This window comes from Salvia hispanica, chromosome 4, assembly GCF_029641045.1.
Source record: "Salvia hispanica isolate PSC_SH4W2 chromosome 4, Shi_PSC_v1, whole genome shotgun sequence".
Taxonomy (NCBI): Eukaryota; Viridiplantae; Streptophyta; class Magnoliopsida; order Lamiales; family Lamiaceae; genus Salvia; species Salvia hispanica.
In genome coordinates this window covers 41,759,139-41,778,591 of record NC_142695.1, presented here as the reverse complement: position 1 = coordinate 41,778,591, position 19,453 = coordinate 41,759,139, and the positions used below count along the sequence as shown (strand labels likewise).

The 19,453-nt window shown below is 35.9% G+C and overlaps 2 protein-coding genes, 1 long non-coding RNA gene and 1 pseudogene across 4 annotated transcripts; 2 read left to right on the top strand and 2 right to left on the bottom strand.

Moving 5' to 3' along the window:
- Positions 1–742: 742 nt before the first annotated feature.
- LOC125195161 (uncharacterized) lies at positions 743–1,564 on the top strand. Its single transcript, XM_048093351.2, has one exon. The coding sequence runs from the start codon at positions 745–747 to the stop codon at positions 1,387–1,389; it is 645 nt and encodes a 214-aa protein (XP_047949308.2). The 5' UTR covers positions 743–744; the 3' UTR covers positions 1,390–1,564.
- A 2,056-nt stretch (positions 1,565–3,620) lies between these two features.
- On the bottom strand, positions 3,621–10,560 carry LOC125193313 (uncharacterized). 2 transcript variants are annotated; one of them, XR_007171562.2, is made up of 3 exons: positions 5,452–5,662; positions 4,720–4,788; positions 3,621–3,850 (listed from the first exon to the last, which is right to left on the bottom strand). XR_007171562.2 is itself a non-coding variant. In XM_089069612.1 (3 exons), exons 1-2 carry the CDS (start codon positions 10,548–10,550, stop codon positions 4,751–4,753), a joined length of 1,248 nt encoding a protein of 415 aa, XP_088925738.1. In that variant the 5' UTR covers positions 10,551–10,560; the 3' UTR covers positions 3,621–3,850; positions 4,720–4,750. The 2 variants fall into 2 exon arrangements, 1 of the variants encoding a protein (XP_088925738.1); XM_089069612.1 differs by lacking the exon at positions 5,452–5,662 and adding an exon at positions 9,341–10,560.
- Positions 10,561–10,959: 399 nt separating this feature from the next.
- Positions 10,960–12,905, bottom strand: LOC148928681 (uncharacterized). The gene is made up of 3 exons (XR_016137730.1): positions 12,739–12,905; positions 12,007–12,075; positions 10,960–11,138 (listed from the first exon to the last, which is right to left on the bottom strand). It is a non-coding gene; the product is annotated as an uncharacterized LOC148928681 (long non-coding RNA).
- Positions 12,906–17,123: 4,218 nt separating this feature from the next.
- Positions 17,124–18,317, top strand: LOC125195160 (uncharacterized; annotated as a pseudogene).
- The last annotated feature ends 1,136 nt before the right edge of the window (positions 18,318–19,453 follow it).

Sequence of the window (19,453 nt, the reverse complement as noted above, 5' to 3'; positions counted from 1 at the left end):
TTGACTCTATTACTATGGAATGTACCAAAATGGCAAAATGACTCTATTACTATGTGACGAGGGAATATTATTTTAAAGGTTTGTGAGGAGCAGCGGCCCCTATTGTGCATTTCAGCACAACAGAGGATCCATATCCCGTCCTCCACCACAAATATTCAATCATACTAATTCTTCATCCAATATCATAAATGTACATTGCACACTGTTTTAACCACGTCATCTAATACTATGTGTTACCAAATCATGGCCCCCATATCTTATAGATATCACAATTCACACGTTGTAAATTTATAGTATTACAGCATACATGTACTTATAAAAATCAGTTTTCATGATTTAACTTAGAAATCATGCTTAGTTACGTTACGTTTGTATATACAGATTGTTTAATTATATGTAATATACCTATAGGCTATAAATATCCATCGTTCAAACTTCAGATAAATTATTACTGTACTTAATGCTACAATCATATTTCATTTTCTATTTTAATAAATTTTGTGGTATACATTAATATAGAAACAAAACTTGCTGTATTATATAAAGTATACTATCCAGAAGTGTTTTTTAATGGATCAATACTGATTCCTAGTTTACTTCTTATCCACAAATTAATCATATCTAGTTTCTAATTAATTGTCGATGATCAACATTTTTACTAATTAGTTAGAACTCCTATAAAAGGAATCCACCTCTCACATTAGGTTTCTCTCTCTCTCTCTCTCTCAACATCTCTCTCTCAACATGTATTTGAAAAGGTTGTCTAGAGATATTATGCAAGAAATAGAGTTGAAGCGCTTGAGTAGGCTCTTGCCTTTGAAGAAGACCATCACACACTTACTACTCTCTCTTTCAATACTTTCATTGTTGAGCTCCTCTACTTTAGTTTACTACAAAAACTTGCACTACTTCTCTACCAACACTTGCCAACTCATGAGAATCGCAATGAACAAGAACTTTATTTTTCTAATCTTCAACGGCATCCTCTTCTTCCTCGCCAAAACCTCCTCCTTAGTCCGCCCTCCTTCGCGTTCTGATCTCGACCACGTGCTCCACAAGAGAATCAGCAACGCCCTGGAGGAAGAGACAGAGGCAGAAGAAACCCTTTCAGATAAACATATAAACTTGGGAGATGAAGAGGCGATTAATCCTTATGAAGGAGAACATGTGGATGGTGAATTAGATGAGATTGAGCTCCGAGGTTGCTGCCTTTCCGAAGATGTGGATGGTCGAGATCAAGAGGTTTGTAATGGAGGGGAAGAAGTTGATGAAATAGAGAAGCTGAGTGACGATGAATTGAACCAAAAATTTGAAGATTTCATTAGGAGGATGAAGGAGGAGTTTCTAATTAATGATTATCAACGAAAACAACTAGTCTTGGTTAACTAAATTTTAAGGTATTTCTTTGTTTATGACGTACAGCGTAATAGAATAATAATAGTAGAAATTAATACGGTGTATGCATATTTGTAAAATGAGGCATATTTAATTTGTAATTTTGGAGTACTAAATGTCAGTAGATGTAATGTGTTTTTTCTATCCTAGTTGTTTTATTGAACATATGGGGGATGGCCATTTGCCAAATCAATTAATGCAACAATGACATTATGTTTGTGTTGACGTGACACAATATGATACACTGAGAAAAATAAATTAAAGTTAAAGAAGAAAATAAAAATAATATGTGTATATATTGTGGTGTTATATATGAACATGATGGAACACAAATACAAAATGAAATGATTGTGTATTGTTGTGTTCTATTTGTGTCGAGGTAGATAATTATGAAGTTAGTACTAGTAATGCCAATTAATTCAAATATGATAGTCATTAATTCACCGACACACTAACATTAGTAATCTAGAATCTACCGAAAACGGGTGGCTACAATTCTCACCATGCTAATTAGTAATTATTAAAGATGCGGTGTTAAGATTTAGGTATGTGTCTTTGTTATATCATTTACTCTTTGAACTTGAAGAATATAATTTAGGAGTAATAGTATCTGACAAGTGACACGTATTTTTTCAATTTGACGACTGTTCCTCTTCCTCATGCTACCAGTAGTATTTCAATTTTTTTAATGCAGTTTAATTACATTGTTTCTCTAAAGTACTATTGTGAGGGTTAATATCAATGTATTTTATAGGTAATACATATGGCGTGTCTTGCAAAGTGTACCGTAAATAGTGTCATAAAATTGCAATTAGATAAACAAAACCATCATGTGTACACGTGTATGACTCTATATAATTATATTAGTTCGTCCACGTAATGATTATAAGTAGATATTAGCATTAGCATATGATTCCATATGTATCATCGTAATTGAAAGTTTAATTTTGTCTTTTGGGGAAAAGTTTGTATATCCATGATTAGGGATCGAGATGGTTTTATTTTATATGCGGACAGATTAAGATTAAAGGTGAAACAAAAATTGAGAAAAAATAAGAAACAAAATTAAATTCGGCGTGGTGCGTGATTGAGGGGTTGTTCAGAATTGGACACATGTAAACTAAAGTTGTATGTGTGATTGTGTGTAGAATGGTGTTTGACATTTAGAGCAACTAGTTTTACCACCCGTGCCATGAGAAAATATATTTAAAACAAATTAAATAAAAATAAGGAATATATAGGAAATATGTAAAAATTATTGAAAATCAAGAATAGAAACTATTTATATTTTGTATTCAAAAGATTATAAAGATTTACAAAACAAATGATCAAGATTACAAATGAACCATTTTATATGTAGCATATAATTTATATAATTATAAATCATAAACAGTTACTTAAATAAAAATATTGCTACTATTAACAATCCTTCAATCATGAAATATATGAAATATAGTGTAATAAAAGGACATGAAGGAGGAGAGCCGGCGGAGAAAGGAAATGCCCTTTTCCAAATACGGCTTCAAATTCATAGTTTAAGACTTGGAAATAGTCGAGATGGTGGAATCGAATTAGATTGCGTTCATATTTTTCTACATTTGGGGATTTTGGAATGGTTTGGGTCGAATGTTTAATGTCTAGATAATCTTAATAGCGCATAATTTTACCAGAAGTTTGTTAACGTGGAGGAACTATGAAGCTGTGATTAACGTTATAGCTTAAACAAAAAAATCTTAATTAAAATTACATAAACTTGGGAAGTGCAACATTCTACGGTAGCAAACTACCAATCAAGTGGTAATTTTGACCATGTAGACAAAAAACAGGAGGCGAACGACCGGTGTTCATACTATTATCAATTTTACCTCTCAACGAAGTAAAACAAAACATAAAATTATATGAACGAATATTTTTCAAGAAGTGAACACTTTTGGCATCATTAGAGAAAAAAGTACAAACGCAACAAAACTTCAGTAGGTGTTATCATAAAAGGAATCTCAATATTCCCACTCATACAACAAAGGGAATATGTAACACCCTTACTGGATTAATTTAATAGTTAGATAATTGATGTCATATTCCAGTGTAAATCTCCAATTAATAGAAAGTTCTAAATTTTTCTTTATTTGTATATTTATATATATACATATAAAGCATAAGATATATAAAGCATATTATTATACTTAGCGAAATAAAAGTGATATATAACATCTGGATTTAAACCATCAACCTGTTTCCAAAAGTCATTGCATATATACATATATACACAACCCGAACTATTCGCAAAATATACATGTTTAACACAAGATTAGGAAGTTGTATAATGTCTGAGATATGTTACACTTCCAAAATATGCCATATTTAGCAACTCTAAAAAGGATTACCCAAAATCAAAAGCTTGGCTAGGAACTCGACTTGAGCAGCACAACAAAAGAGCTAGTCTTAATCACCTAGTCTGCAAGATGAAAAGCAGGAAGTGAGCTTCCACAATCATAGGGTTAAACTCTCCGAATTAAGTAGATGATTTGAAACATATACTATTAAACAAGAAGTCATTTCAAAGCTGACATTCTCACATCCACATACACTTGTGTGGTAGAAATAAACATCTAAATCATGAATTTATATCCTCACTCTTTGTGACCTTGTAGAATTCACCAGATTTATAAGTTAATAATAACCCACTACTCTGAATATTAAATCAAGCACATAATATTTTACAAATTTCATACAACCTCGAGTACTTAGTGCGAGGTTAGAGTACTCGGTTTAGGTCAGAGACAATTTCATATCAGATGCATACTCGGATTTTTGTCACTTGGAGTGCTCCGCACAGACCACCCATGAGGGCGTACATATATAATACAGATCAGAGATATCTCAGAGACAGAGGTATAGACATCTTACAGATATCAGATAGAGATAATAGATGTCAAAGGTATCAGATATCAGAGACAGAGGTAGATATCTCTGACAGCAGAGATAACAGATGAGCAGAGATATCACATGATCAGAGATCAAGATCAGAGATATTAGATATCTGACAGATATCAGGCAGAGATAAAAGAATCAGAGATCAGAGTAGACAGAGCAGATCAGAGACAGAGATATACAGCACGCACTCAAGCACGAGGCGTAAATACAATCAAGTACACTATTTCTTGCACATTTGATCACATATGTAATTCAACTCCTCCAATATTATTACATTTCATATCATACACACCTAAACAATTCACATATTGCATCACCTGAATATACTTTACCCAATCACATAAACTTAATTTAGTTATATAAAAAAAAACTTATTATGTGACTTATTACCTTGAAATCCAAAATGCTTTCCCGGATCACTTTACTCCATCACGTTCTCTTTGCTCGTGTCAGGATTACCTTTCAATACATAATCTTTATCAACACCATCACCAAAAAAATATAATGTAAGCATAGTCACTTTTTATCAGTTAATACACATAGCTTATGAAAATAATCTTATATTTGTTCCAAAAGCCATAACAATAATTTGTAGCCAAAAATAGATAAAATGTTATAAACTTAAGTTCTTAATTAACTACAATAGTTGAGTATAAGGACTTCATTTATCCACTAACACTGTCCAAACATTCGGAAAATAATCCTAGATGTGCATCACTAACTTATTATAAGCATCTTTCAACTAAAATACATAAAACTCATCAACTTTCACGTTCAGCTACAGGCTGTCCCAAAATGTGATTTACAAATAAAATATATATTTCTCAAATATTGATTTAACTTTTGTAAGAAAAGTAATTTCTCAAAGTAAATCAAATTGGTAGGACAAGATTCCAATCGGAATCACAATTCCATATTATCCCAACATCCAAGCATCATACTCAACAATTATATTCCATTCACTCAAAATAGACTTAGGAAAGCTAGCAAACAATTGATTTATTAAATTCATACCCAAATTTGCTTAATATCCCAAACTGGGGAAAAACTAACTTAAGAACCCTAGCTTTTAAATTTTGAAGCAGGAATTGAATACATTGATGATGTGAGGGACTTGCTTACTCAAGAGAAGACAAGTCTATTCTAGAATTGCCGGAAACCGGCGACGAAAGTTGTCGGGCAGCCGACGACGATGGCGATGCAGCAAGGAGAGAAATGGTTCAGCGTGTGGGTGTGTAGAGAGATATCAAGTCAGGGAGGAAGATGAGGGGAGTTTGCTCACTGTCGCCGGAGGAGCATCGATCGTCCAAAGGGAGCGTTCCTCCAGTGTGTTCTTTTTTATGAAAAGTGAGAGTGAAAAATAATGTAGAATGGGGGTGAAGAGAGATTTTTTTTTTTCTTTTTTTTTACGTTGCTTCTAGAAGGGAGTAAAAAATCTTCCACCTCTTCAAATTCTACTTTACAAAATAAATAATTATATACACACTTCTAGTATTTAGTACATACTTCTTGCTACACCACACACTAACTTATTCTAATTAAAATCTTATAATTTAATTTATTCAAAATTTCAAAGCATTTAAACTATTATTATTATTTAGCTATTATTTTGTTAGATTTGGGTCGTTACAACTCTACACCCCTTAAGAAATTTCGTCCTCGAAATTTTTACCTGATTCAAAAAGATAGGGATATTGTTGTCTCATGATATCCTCGGGTTCCCACGTGGCCTCTTCTACCTTGTGGCTTCTCCACAATATCTTGACTAATGGAACCTTTTTATTTCGGAGTTCTTTAACCTCACGAGCTAATATTTGAACAGGTTCCTCTTCATACGTCAAATCTGGTTGAATCTGAACTGACTCTGCTTGTATAATGTGTGCGGGGTCTGATCGATATCTTCTCAGCATTGATACATGGAATACATTATGAATTCTCTCCAGTTCAGGTGGTAAGGCTAGTCTATATGCTACTGGACCAACACGTTCGAGTATCTCATATGGTCCAATAAATCTCGGGCTCAACTTACCCTTTTTCCCAAATCGAAGCACTTTCTTCCATGGGGAAACCTTCAAAAAGACTTTGTCACCTATACTGAATTTGATATCTTTTCTCTTCAAATCAGCATAAGATTTTTGCCTATCAGATGCTTCTTTCAACCTATTTCGTATCAGTCGAACTTTATCTTCTGTCTCCTGTATCAATTCTAGTCCCACAATCTTTATCTCATTCATTTCTGTCCAGCACAATGGTGTCCTACATTTTCGACCATACAATGCTTCATATGGTGCCATCTGTATGCTGGATTGATAGCTATTATTATATGCAAACTCAACCAACGGTAAGTATTTCTCCCAACTTCCTTCGAAGTCTATGATACAACTCCGAAGCATATCCTCAAGAATCTGAATCACCCTCTCTGATTGGCCATCTGTTTGTGGATGGAAAGCCGTACTGAAGTTCACTCTAGAACCCATAGCTTCTTGTAACTTTATCCAAAATCTTGATGTGAACCGAGGGTCTCTGTCGGAAATTATGGAGATAGGTACTCCATGTAACCGTACAATCTCATTTATATATAATTCGGCCAATTTCTCTAAGGAATAATCTATTCTTACAGCGAGAAAATGGGCCGACTTAGTAAGTCGGTCAACAATCACCCAAATCGAGTCTTTCTTTCGGGGTGTCAGCGGTAGTCCTGTCACAAAATCCATGGTGATTCGTTCCCATTTCCATTCAGGTATTGTGATAGGCTGCAGTAATCCGGATGGAACTTGATGTTCAGCTTTGACTTGTTGACACGTCAAACACTTCAAGACAAATTCTGTGATATCTTTTTTCATGCCGGGCCACCAATAGGATTCCTTCAAGTCTCGGTACATCTTACTGCTTCCAGGATGGATAGAATACAAGCTATTATGCGCTTCCGTTAGTATCTCCCTTTTCAGCTCGTCATTATCTGGTACACACAACCTCTTTCTGAAATACAAACTCCCATCAACACCTTGCTCGAATTCCACTTCTTCTCCTTTGCTAATTTGTCCCAGTTTAGCTTTCAACTTCTCATTAGTTCTTTGAGAATCTTTTACTTTTTCTATCAGAATTGGTTTCACTCTTAGTTCGGCTAAGATGCTTCCGTCACTTGATGTTTCCAAATGTACATTCATGGCTCTCAAAGCCGATATTGACTTCCGACTGAGTGCATCAGCCACGACATTCGCCTTGCCAGGATGATAATCAATTATACAATCATAGTCTTTGATGAGTTCCATCCATCTTCTCTGTCTTAGATTTAACTCTTTCTGTGTGAGTAGATATTTTAAGCTCTTGTGATCTGTGTATATATAGCACTTCTCGCCATACAAATAATGTCTCCATATCTTCAAGGCGAATACTATAGCTGCCAACTCCAAATCATGGGTGGGATAGTTCTTTTCATGAATTTTGAGTTGCCTCGAGGCATAAGCTATTACTTTGCCCTCTTGCATTAATACACATCCCAAGCCGTTATGAGATGCATCACTGAAAATTGTATATTCTTTGCCTGATTCAGGTTGAATCAGCACTGGCGCCTCTGTGAGAATCTCTTTCAGCTTTTCAAAACTCGTTTGACATTTTTCACCCCAATGGAATGGAATATTTTTCTGAAGCAACGAAGTAATTGGTTTGGCTATTATCGAAAATCCTTTCACAAATCGTCGATAATATCCAGCTAGTCCGAGGAAACTACGAACTTCAGAAATATTCTTTGGAGATTTCCACTGTATTATTGTTTCGATCTTCTTTGGATCCACTCGAATTCCCGCTGCTGATACAACATGACCGAGAAATGTGACCTCTGACAGCCAAAATTCACATTTGCTTAACTTTGCATACAACTGTTTTTCTCGGAGTGTCTGCAAAATTGTTCGCAACTGTTCTTCGTGATCACTTTTGGTTTTAGAATACACCAGAATATCATCAATAAAAACTATCACGAACTGATCAAGATATGGTTGAAATACTCGATTCATCAAGTCCATGAAAGCAGCAGGGGCATTTGTTAGCCCAAACGGCATAACCTTGAACTCGTAGTGGCCATAACGGGTTCTAAATGCCGTCTTAGGAATATCAGAGTCTTTAACCTTTAGTTGATAATACCCTGACCGTAGATCAATTTTTGAAAATACACTCGCACCCTTTAGTTGATCAAACAAATCATCAATTCTTGGCAAAGGATATTTATTCTTTATGGTCACTCTGTTCAATTGCCTATAATCGATGCATAATCTCATTGATCCATCTTTTTTCTTTACAAAAAGCACAGGTCCCCCCCATGGTGATACGCTAGGCCGGATGAAGTCCCGATCAAGCAATTCTTGAAGTTGGGCTTTCAACTCTTTAAGTTCAGCAGGGGCCATTCTATATGGTGCCATTGAGATAGGTTGTGTTCCTGGTGCAACTTCGATGGCAAATTCAACTTCTCTATCAGGCGGCAAACCAGGTAATTCTTCAGGGAACACATCAGGATAATCACGTACTATAGGTATGTCCTGTAACTTTGGATCAACTACTTCCGTATCTCGTATATATGCCAGGTAAGCCTCACAACCCTTCAAGATCAACTGGCTAGCTGTTGCGGCTGAAATCACATTAGATAGGTAATTCGATCTTTTTCCAACCACTACGATCTCATAATCGTCTGGCGTATAGAGCGATAGCCTTTTTCTAGAACAATCCACCATTGCACGATGTACACATAGCCAATCCATTCCAAGTATGATGTCGAACTCATGGAAAGGTAGCTCCATTAAATTCGCTGAAAATAAAGATCCCTGGACACTCAAAGGACATTCTCTATATACTTGATTCACTATTATACTTTTTCCTAGGGGGCTGGACACCTCTATATCAAATTCAGTCTTTTCTAGTGGCAGATTAAATTCTTTTATAAGTTTATCACAAATATATGAATGCGTAGAACCAGGATCAATCAAAGCAGTAACAGGAATGTTAAAAAGTGTAAATGTACCCAATATCACGTCTGGCGCATCATGTTCCTCGTGGGCCCGGATAGCATAGGTACGTCCTTGTGCTCGAGATCCAGCTCTGCTAGCAGCCTCAGATGTTGCCCCTTGACTCTTACTCTCCCCAATACCCCTTCCAAATCCATGTCCTCGCTGCGCAACTGGTTCAGATCTCACAGATGTGGGTGTTGTAGGTGCTGGAGCATTCCTAGGTATTGGACAATCTTTCGCAAAATGATCACTCGAGCCGCATCGGAAGCATAGTCCTGCCAACCTTCGGCACACACCAGAATGACGTTTCCCGCAATGCTCACAAATGGGCACTCCATCGAACCCTCCTGAACTAGCCACTGAAGGTGTCGGTGCCCTTTGTCTAAGCTCAGATCCTTGGCTTAGACTTCTTCCTTGGAAACGTACTGGTGCAGAATACCCAGTTCTGTTGGAATCTTTGAACTTCTTGTTTGGAAAACGCGACCCATGATGAGATGACTCCACATGTCTTTTTCCCGCACTCATATTACCTTTCTCAATTTCTTCCTTAGAATCCAATTCCTCCATACTTTGAGCCAACTCAGACAATTTAGTCAAATCATTTTCTCTTGCTCCTAACACTAACTTCTGGATATTATCATTCAACCCTCGCTCAAATCGTCGGCACATCTCCTTCTCATTAGGTACGAGCTCTCGTGCAAATCGAGACAAACGTCGAAATTCACTTTCATACTCAAGAACGGACATGTTGCCCTGTTCCAAGTGGAGGAATTCCCTTTTTCTTGCCTCCATAAAGCGGACCCCCACGTATCGTTTTCTAAACTCCTTAATAAAGAATTCCCAGGAGATCATCTCTGGCGTACAACTTTCCACTTTGCTCAACCACCATATATAAGCCTCTTCCTTTAGCAAAGCTATAGCACCCTGTAGCTTTTCCTCTTGAGTACATGGTACGAAAGTGAAGATTCGCTCGAGTTGCTGCAACCAATATTCTGCTGTATTAGGACCATCAGTTCTTCTCCCCCTAAACTCTTCAGCTTTGTACTTATGTAATTTTTCCACAACCGAAATTTGGGCAGGAGTTACTGTCCCTGCTATCTGGCGTAAAGCAGTCGCCATAGTCTGTAATATATCTTGCCCCGGGATTGGGACATCATCACTATTTACAGGCTGCTCTCCAGATTGAAAACCTTGCATCATACTTTGGGCTTCGTCCTCAGCCATAGATAGATTCACAACTTCAGATTCACACACCTATATATAACAACTGCATCAGGTCACTTAGCACAGACACAACAGACTCTGCTGAAGCACGTAAGTATAGTATACACATCAGACCTTGTTTAGTCCTAGAATCAATCAAACCTAGGCTCTGATACCAAAACATGTAACACCCTTACTGGATTAATTTAATAGTTAGATAATTGATGTCATATTCCAGTGTAAATCTCCAATTAATAGAAAGTTCTAAATTTTTCTTTATTTGTATATTTATATATATACATATAAAGCATAAGATATATAAAGCATATTATTATACTTAGCGAAATAAAAGTGATATATAACATCTGGATTTAAACCATCAACCTGTTTCCAAAAGTCATTGCAAATATACATATATACACAACCCGAACTATTCGCAAAATATACATGTTTAACACAAGATTAGGAAGTTGTATAATGTCTGAGATATGTTACACTTCCAAAATATGCCATATTTAGCAACTCTAAAAAGGATTACCCAAAATCAAAAGCTTGGCTAGGAACTCGACTTGAGCAGCACAACAAAAGAGCTAGTCTTAATCACCTAGTCTGCAAGATGAAAAGCAGGAAGTGAGCTTCCACAATCATAGGGTTAAACTCTCCGAATTAAGTAGATGATTTGAAACATATACTATTAAACAAGAAGTCATTTCAAAGCTGACATTCTCACATCCACATACACTTGTGTGGTAGAAATAAACATCTAAATCATGAATTTATATCCTCACTCTTTGCGACCTTGTAGAATTCACCAGATTTATAAGTTAATAATAACCCACTACTCTGAATATTAAATCAAGCACATAATATTTTACAAATTTCATACAACCTCGAGTACTTAGTGCGAGGTTAGAGTACTCGGTTTAGGTCAGAGACAATTTCATATCAGATGCATACTCGGATTTTTGTCACTTGGAGTGCTCCGCACAGACCACCCATGAGGGCGTACATATATAATACAGATCAGAGATATCTCAGAGACAGAGGTATAGACATCTTACAGATATCAGATAGAGATAACAGATGTCAAAGGTATCAGATATCAGAGACAGAGGTAGTATCTCTGACAGCAGAGATAACAGATGAGCAGAGATATCACATGATCAGAGATCAAGATCAGAGATATTAGATATCTGACAGATATCAGGCAGAGATAAAAGAATCAGAGATCAGAGTAGACAGAGCAGATCAGAGACAGAGATATACAGCACGCACTCAAGCACGAGGCGTAAATACAATCAAGTACACTATTTCTTGCACATTTGATCACATATGTAATTCAACTCCTCCAATATTATTACATTTCATATCATACACACCTAAACAATTCACATATTGCATCACCTGAATATACTTTACCCAATCACATAAACTTAATTTAGTTATATAAAAAAAAACTTATTATGTGACTTATTACCTTGAAATCCAAAATGCTTTCCCGGATCACTTTACTCCATCACGTTCTCTTTGCTCGTGTCAGGATTACCTTTCAATACATAATCTTTATCAACACCATCAACAAAAAAATATAATGTAAGCATAGTCACTTTTTATCAGTTAATACACATAGCTTATGAAAATAATCTTATATTTGTTCCAAAAGCCATAACAATAATTTGTAGCCAAAAATAGATAAAATGTTATAAACTTAAGTTCTTAATTAACTACAATAGTTGAGTATAAGGACTTCATTTATCCACTAACACTGTCCAAACATTCGGAAAATAATCCTAGATGTGCATCACTAACTTATTATAAACATCTTTCAACTAAAATACATAAAACTCATCAACTTTCACGTTCAGCTACAGGCTGTCCCAAAATGTGATTTACAAATAAAATATATATTTCTCAAATATTGATTTAACTTTTGTAAGAAAAGTAATTTCTCAAAGTAAATCAAATTGGTAGGACAAGATTCCAATCGGAATCACAATTCCATATTATCCCAACATCCAAGCATCATACTCAACAATTATATTCCATTCACTCAAAATAGACTTAGGAAAGCTAGCAAACAATTGATTTATTAAATTCATACCCAAATTTGCTTAATATCCCAAACTGGGGAAAAACTAACTTAAGAACCCTAGCTTTTAAATTTTGAAGCAGGAATTGAATACATTGATGATGTGAGGGACTTGCTTACTCAAGAGAAGACAAGTCTATTCTAGAATTGCCGGAAACCGGCGACGGAAGTTGTCGGGCAGCCGACGACGATGGCGATGCAGCAAGGAGAGAAATGGTTCAGCGTGTGGGTGTGCAGAGAGATATCAAGTCAGGGAGGAAGATGAGGGGAGTTTGCTCACTGTCGCCGGAGGAGCATCGATCGTCCAAAGTTAAAAGTTAAAAAAAATGATAAAATTGATATAATTCAATCTCAATAATGATAGAAAAATACCTCCAGATTGAAACAAAAATGAAGAAACAATAGTGCTCCCTTTCGTATTAGATGTATCAAGTTCATCACTAACAACATCGTTAATAATAATAGGATTCTCAACAAATCCACCAAGAAAGCCTTAAAAAAAATGAATATTAGTTGAATAACATTAACAAAAAAATAATTCATAATTTTATTTCTTTTAAATATATTTCCTTAATTTTTTAAAATCCTTTATCAAGTACATAACGAAGGTGGTAACAAATAGTTGGGAAAATGAATATAATTAATAGTCTCTACTATATTTCTTTCAAGCAATATAATTAATAGTTTCTATTATATTTGCGAAAGTAAAATCAAACTAGTGTTATCAAGATTGAACAAATTTCATACAAGTGCTCAACTAATGCAAATAGAATAGTTCAACTAAAAATAAATACAAATATAATCATGTGATTCCAAAACAAAACAAAAATGTTATAAATAAAATTCATACTTATTAAAAATAAAATTCATCCATAATATTAATAACATTGTACATGATATACTTAATTAGATGCTATTATGAATAAAATAAATACAACAAACTTTATAATTAATATATAAATTATTAAATTAAAAAAATTAACCAAATATAATGAAAAAAATAATTTTCTTTTTTATATATAAATACTAATACACAATTAAATGGCCCAACACATTAAAACACCGCCAAAAAAGACTCTATAAGCCCAATCCGATTCATTAAATTGGCCCATACATCTAAATAATGCAGGCCCAAATTATAATTTCAAACTTACACAACAGATTAGCTGTAAATTAAGAAACAAAACCATAATTTATAGTACATCATATATAAGCCATTTTCTCCTTATTCCTTGTCGGCGCCGTTCGAGAAACCCTAACTACACACTCATCTCCTCCGCCGGAAAATCAGATGCTCTGTTTAATCGCCGGCGCGGAGGACAACACTAACCTTTACAACTCCGAACTACGATTCCTCTTCAGATTTGCAACTAAAATCCTAACAAAACAATCTCAAACCCTAGAAATTTGACACTGAAAAACCTCAAATTCATTTTCTTCTTCGACTGCTTACCGATGCCTCCGTCGTACCTTCAACCTAGACGACGGAGACTGGCGTAAAACGGTAAACCACAACAAAAGGCCATAGATATGCTACTAAATCAGACCAAATTCGGTTTCTATTAAAGGTATATTCCAAGAAAATTTCGACTAATATTCAAAAAGGTCGAAGATTGGGTGTATTCTGACTTTTTTCATTGTCTTTTTTGCCAGAATCGGAGAAGAAGTGGATTCAACAAATAGATCGAAAATTTGGAAAAAAGACCACAAATATTTGGAAAAACTAACTGATGAGATAAGTGTCCTCACACAAAGTTCATTTATGGAATATTTTTCTCAATTGCATTCGGAAATATAGTTGATAGACTCTATTCAAGTTACCAACTTTGTGACTATTGACAAAAAAAATTTAGTACACTATTAGGTTTCCTATTTAGCAAAATCATTGCATAAATGAAGATTTTAGTGAATTTCAGAATGTGTATAAGGCTTCTGTTGATAGTGCTGGGAAATAAAGACTACATAACCATCTACTTCAAATAGAAAGTTAATGGAGGTTAAACTATTATACTTTTTAATTAAAAAAAAATACTTACACTTGTTTAATGACAGGAAAAAAACTGAAAGACAATGAAATATGAAAGAAGAAGAAGGAAAAAACGAAGTAGCAGTCGTTCATCAAGCCAATCAGAGGAATAATACTCACCTGAAGCATCAGTTGATACACCTTCATAGGAGATAGAAAAAATATGAAGAGATAGCAACTAAAATCAGTTTTAAAAGATTACTAAAATAATTGCTTGACTTGTAAAAAAGAAACATAGTTTGTGATCTGATCTAATCTGAGTTTGAAAAAGCTAGTAAAAAAGTCTATAACAAAATAGTACAGAAGAGTCTAGCAAAAAAAAAAGGTGTTCTTAAAAAGGTATTTACTTAAAAAGGTGTTCCAACATGATCTTTCAATTGCCAAAATATTAGGGTTAAAAAGAAAATTGCAGAATTTGAATATTGGGACAAATAGACAATGATCTGTTTCTGAGAATGATAGGAAAATTTAGGTACTTCTATGGAAATGTGCATTGACTGTTAGTTTCAGATCTAAAATGTACTCCCTCCGTCCCGGAGTATTAGACTCACTTCTTTTGGGCACATGATTTAAGGAATTGATATTTAAATAGTTAAAGTGGAGAGAGTAAAGTATGAGAGAGGAAAAAAGTAGGGAAGAGAAGAGAGAAAAAAGTAGGTGGAGAATAAAATAAGATAGATGCTTTTTGCTGAAAAAGGAAATGAGTCTAATATGTTGGGACATCCCAAAAAGGAAAGTTGATCTAATATCTTGGGACGGAGGGAGTAGTATAATTAGAGCAACAACACATTTAAAAATATTTATATCTGCTGAAAGGGAAATTCTTAGCTTTATCTCATAGTTACTCAAGAGGCTTAGATACATATATAAAGTACTATTGTGAGGGGTTAATATCAATGTATTTTATATGTAATACACATGGCGTGTCTTGCAAAGTGTACCGTAAATAGTGTCATAAAATTGCAATTAGATAAACGAAACCATCATGTGTACACGTGTATGACTCTATATAATTATATTAGTTCGTCCACGTAATGATTATAAGTAGATATTAGCATTAGCATATGATTCCATATGTATCATCGTAATTGAAAGTTTAATTTTGTCTTTTGGGGAAAAGTTTGTATATCCATGATTAGGGATCGAGATGGTTTTATTTTATCTGCGGACAGATTAAGATTAAAGGTGAAACAAAAATTGAGAAAAAATAAGAAACAAAATTAAATTCGGCGTGGTGCGTGATTGAGGGGTTGTTCAGAATTGGACACATGTAAACTAAAGTTGTATGTGTGATTGTGTGTAGAATGGTGTTTGACATTTAGAGCAATATATAATGCAGAAAAGGTTTGGACCTCATGAAATAGTTTTAAAAATCAAATTCATCAAAATGGTATACTTCCTATATACGAAGTATGTTATATGTCGATACAATCTGCAAGTGCTAATTATTAACGTTATTTTGTGTCATATAATAAAAAAATATTGTGTATCTTCAATCACAACCTTCTTTTACGGCAAAAGTCATGTACAGATAATATTTTCCTACATCAACTTAATAATAATCATGTCTTATTTTTATAAGTATGAATAACCCTGCGTTTACAAAAAATTTAAGGGGCGAGTGATACATTTCTAATAGTTTCACTATCCGTTTTAATTCAGTATTCCATGTGATCTAAATTTGAACATCGACTTGAATCTAAGACCGTTAGTCTTAGACATTAACTTCTCTACCGCTTGACCAATTCACGCTAAGTTATTTTTTCTTTTCTTATGGGCAATGTAAGAGAAAAATCAAGGCAAGATGAACACACGTTCAAATAAGATGTCGACTACAACTCTATAAGTCGTATATCATTTCATAGATAAGAACGAGACCAACAACCAATGTGCGATTGTATGAAAATAAACACACAATATATATGGAATGCTCCGATAAACATTATTGTTGTAGGATCCTGATAGGGCAGGCAGGTACGTGGCTGGAGAAATGCTATTTTTTGGACTAACATATGTACTATTTGTAATGTGGTCCCACCTATCATTTTCATATACTTAAATTTTAACTTGTGAAGATATAAATACGAAAACTAATATAGACAAAGATATACAAATAACCTAAATATATTATTCACTAAATACGACATCTAATGAGTTGAATACAAAATTGTTGGAAGATATCGTACAATATTAGAACTCATCCCTAATTGATCTTCTTCCATAGATAGAGCATAATTTCTGTAAAATAGGCAGAGATTATTTTCCTTATGTAAATATTTCTAGACCTATAAATAGGTGAACCATTGTAACGATTATTATTCAAGTAAATACACAATTTCGATCCCAAACTCTTTCTTTCATGGCGTCAGAGCAGGTTTTAGGGCTCAGAAAAATTTCATCCTAGCCCTAACCATACCAAAAACTCGGCCAAGAGGCTGAAATCAAACCCAGAAAATCCATCCCTATTCACAACAAAAATATGTCAGACACCGACGATGAAAAACCCATAATCGAACCCTCGAAATTGAGGTCAAGCAAGAACGTTACCGTGGCGTTCAAACTCAACGGGAAGAATTACCCGTTATGGTCACGACTTATGAAAGTCGCGATAGGAGGAAGGAGAGGATACTCCCACATAGTCGATGAGCCACCAGAACCAAACAACAAGGGATATAGAGATTGGGAGGAAACCGATCTCGTGATTTTCTCGTGGATAATCGACAATATCGAACATGATATTATTGCCGATTTTGCTCACCACCAAACGTCCAAAGCTCTGTGGGACAACCTTCGAATCACGTTCGAAAGCAAGGCGGATTCATTCCATATCTACGACCTGGAAGACAAAGTGTTATATATCAGACAGGGGAACTTAGACCTTGAGACATATTACCGTCGAATCCATGGATTATGGATCAATGTCGGCAGAAGCCAAAAACAACCAGTGACGTGCTGCGATAAGGGGATCAAACAGTTCAGAGACTTCACAAGCGAGAAGAGGCTTTTCAAATTCCTCACTGGATTAAACCTGGAGTATAATGCAATCCGGCGAGATATCCTCAAACTCGAGCCGTACCCCTCAGTCGAAGAGGCCTACGCGTTGGTGAAGAAGGAGGCGACTCGATGCAAAATCATGTCACTGGCATCCTCTTCACCAATCGGAGATGCCACTGGCGTAGGGAGCACCGATACATCATCGGGGGAGATCGGATATGGATTCGGAGCTCAAAGAGACCGACCCAACCGAAACGGACCGCAGCGTCCTCCACCTGCCGGAGCCGCCGCTCACCAAGCCGGAGGGAAGCCGGACAAGAGCAAATAGTGGTGTTCTCACTGCGGCAAGAACAAACACACGAAGGAAAGTTGTTTTCTCCGAGTAGGATACCCAGAATGGTGGGACGAACGGCAGAGAGCTCGAGCCCAGGCGAAGTTCGCTGGAGTCGGCATAACCGAACAACAGAACCAGAGCTCGGTTCCCAGCCGCGAAGGTGGAACCGGAGGGGGAAATCTACCGCACAACCCTTCGAATCAAGAAGCCGGCACCGAGAGCGGTAGCGGCGGTAGAGTCGGCAGCGTACGCGTCGGGAATTTTGTGGAAAGGGCCGGCGAGACAGAATCGCATAGATGGGGAGGAGGCGGCGGATATTTGGGAGGTAAGGGTTATTATGCCTAATCAAACTCTGAATTTTTCTTTTGAACCCCCTATTATGCCTAAATTACATTTGAGACCCCATTCTGTGAACAGTTATGAGAAATACCACCCGAGAACCGTTAATTTCAAAATGACCCCAGATATTGACCAAATCGTTTTGCACCGTTATTGAATATTTCCGCTGCATTTAGTGTGCAAAATATTGATAGTGCTAGAAAAAGGGGTTGGATTTTTGACTGCGGAGCCACTGATACCATGACTCCGGAACGATCTGATTTTATTAATTTTGGTGAAATTACTAAAACCTATATCCGAACTGCAAATGGGGAGTTAATTACAGTGGAAGGGTCTGGAACCATAGAAATATCTCCAAATCTCCGGTTATCGAACTGTTTATTTGTTCCTAGCTTATCTCAACGATTGATGTCTGTAAGTCATGTAACAAGGGAGTTGAATTGTGCACTGCTAATGTACCCAAGTTTTTGCATATTATAGGATATTCGGACGAGGAGGATCGTTGGGCGTGGCACTGAGAACCAAGGACTCTACTATGTGGACGGGGTAGCTCACCATGGGAGTGCAATGCTGGCTCACGGATCCACAAAAGTTGAGGCTTGGTTGTGGCACAGAAGACTAGGACACCTTTCCCATGGTTATTTTAAACTTTTGTTTCCCAATTTTTTGTTGCCTAGTGATTTTTCGTGTGAGACATGTGTTTTGACCAAGAGCCACAAACAATCGTTTAAGCCTTCTAATACACGTATGCAATCTATGTTTGATTTGATTCATGCTGATGTGTGGTGTCCTGCACCTGTTATTGGGGGGAATGGTTTTAGATATTTTGTGACCTTTATTGATGACTGCACACGAATGACTTGGATATATTTCTTGAAACATAAATCTGAGGTAGTTGAAAAATTTATCCTGTTTTTTCAAATGATCCAAACCCAATTTCACACTACCATCAAAGTCCTTCGGTCAGACAATGGGAGAGAATTTGTTAATAGTACCATGTCAGAATTTTTTAAGGAGAAAGGCCTAATTCACCAAACCTCATGTGCCTATACACCCGAACAAAATGGGGTGGCAGAGAGAAAAAACCAAACCATCCTAGAAGTAACTTGTGCTCTCATGATTGATTCCAATGTCCCTACCTT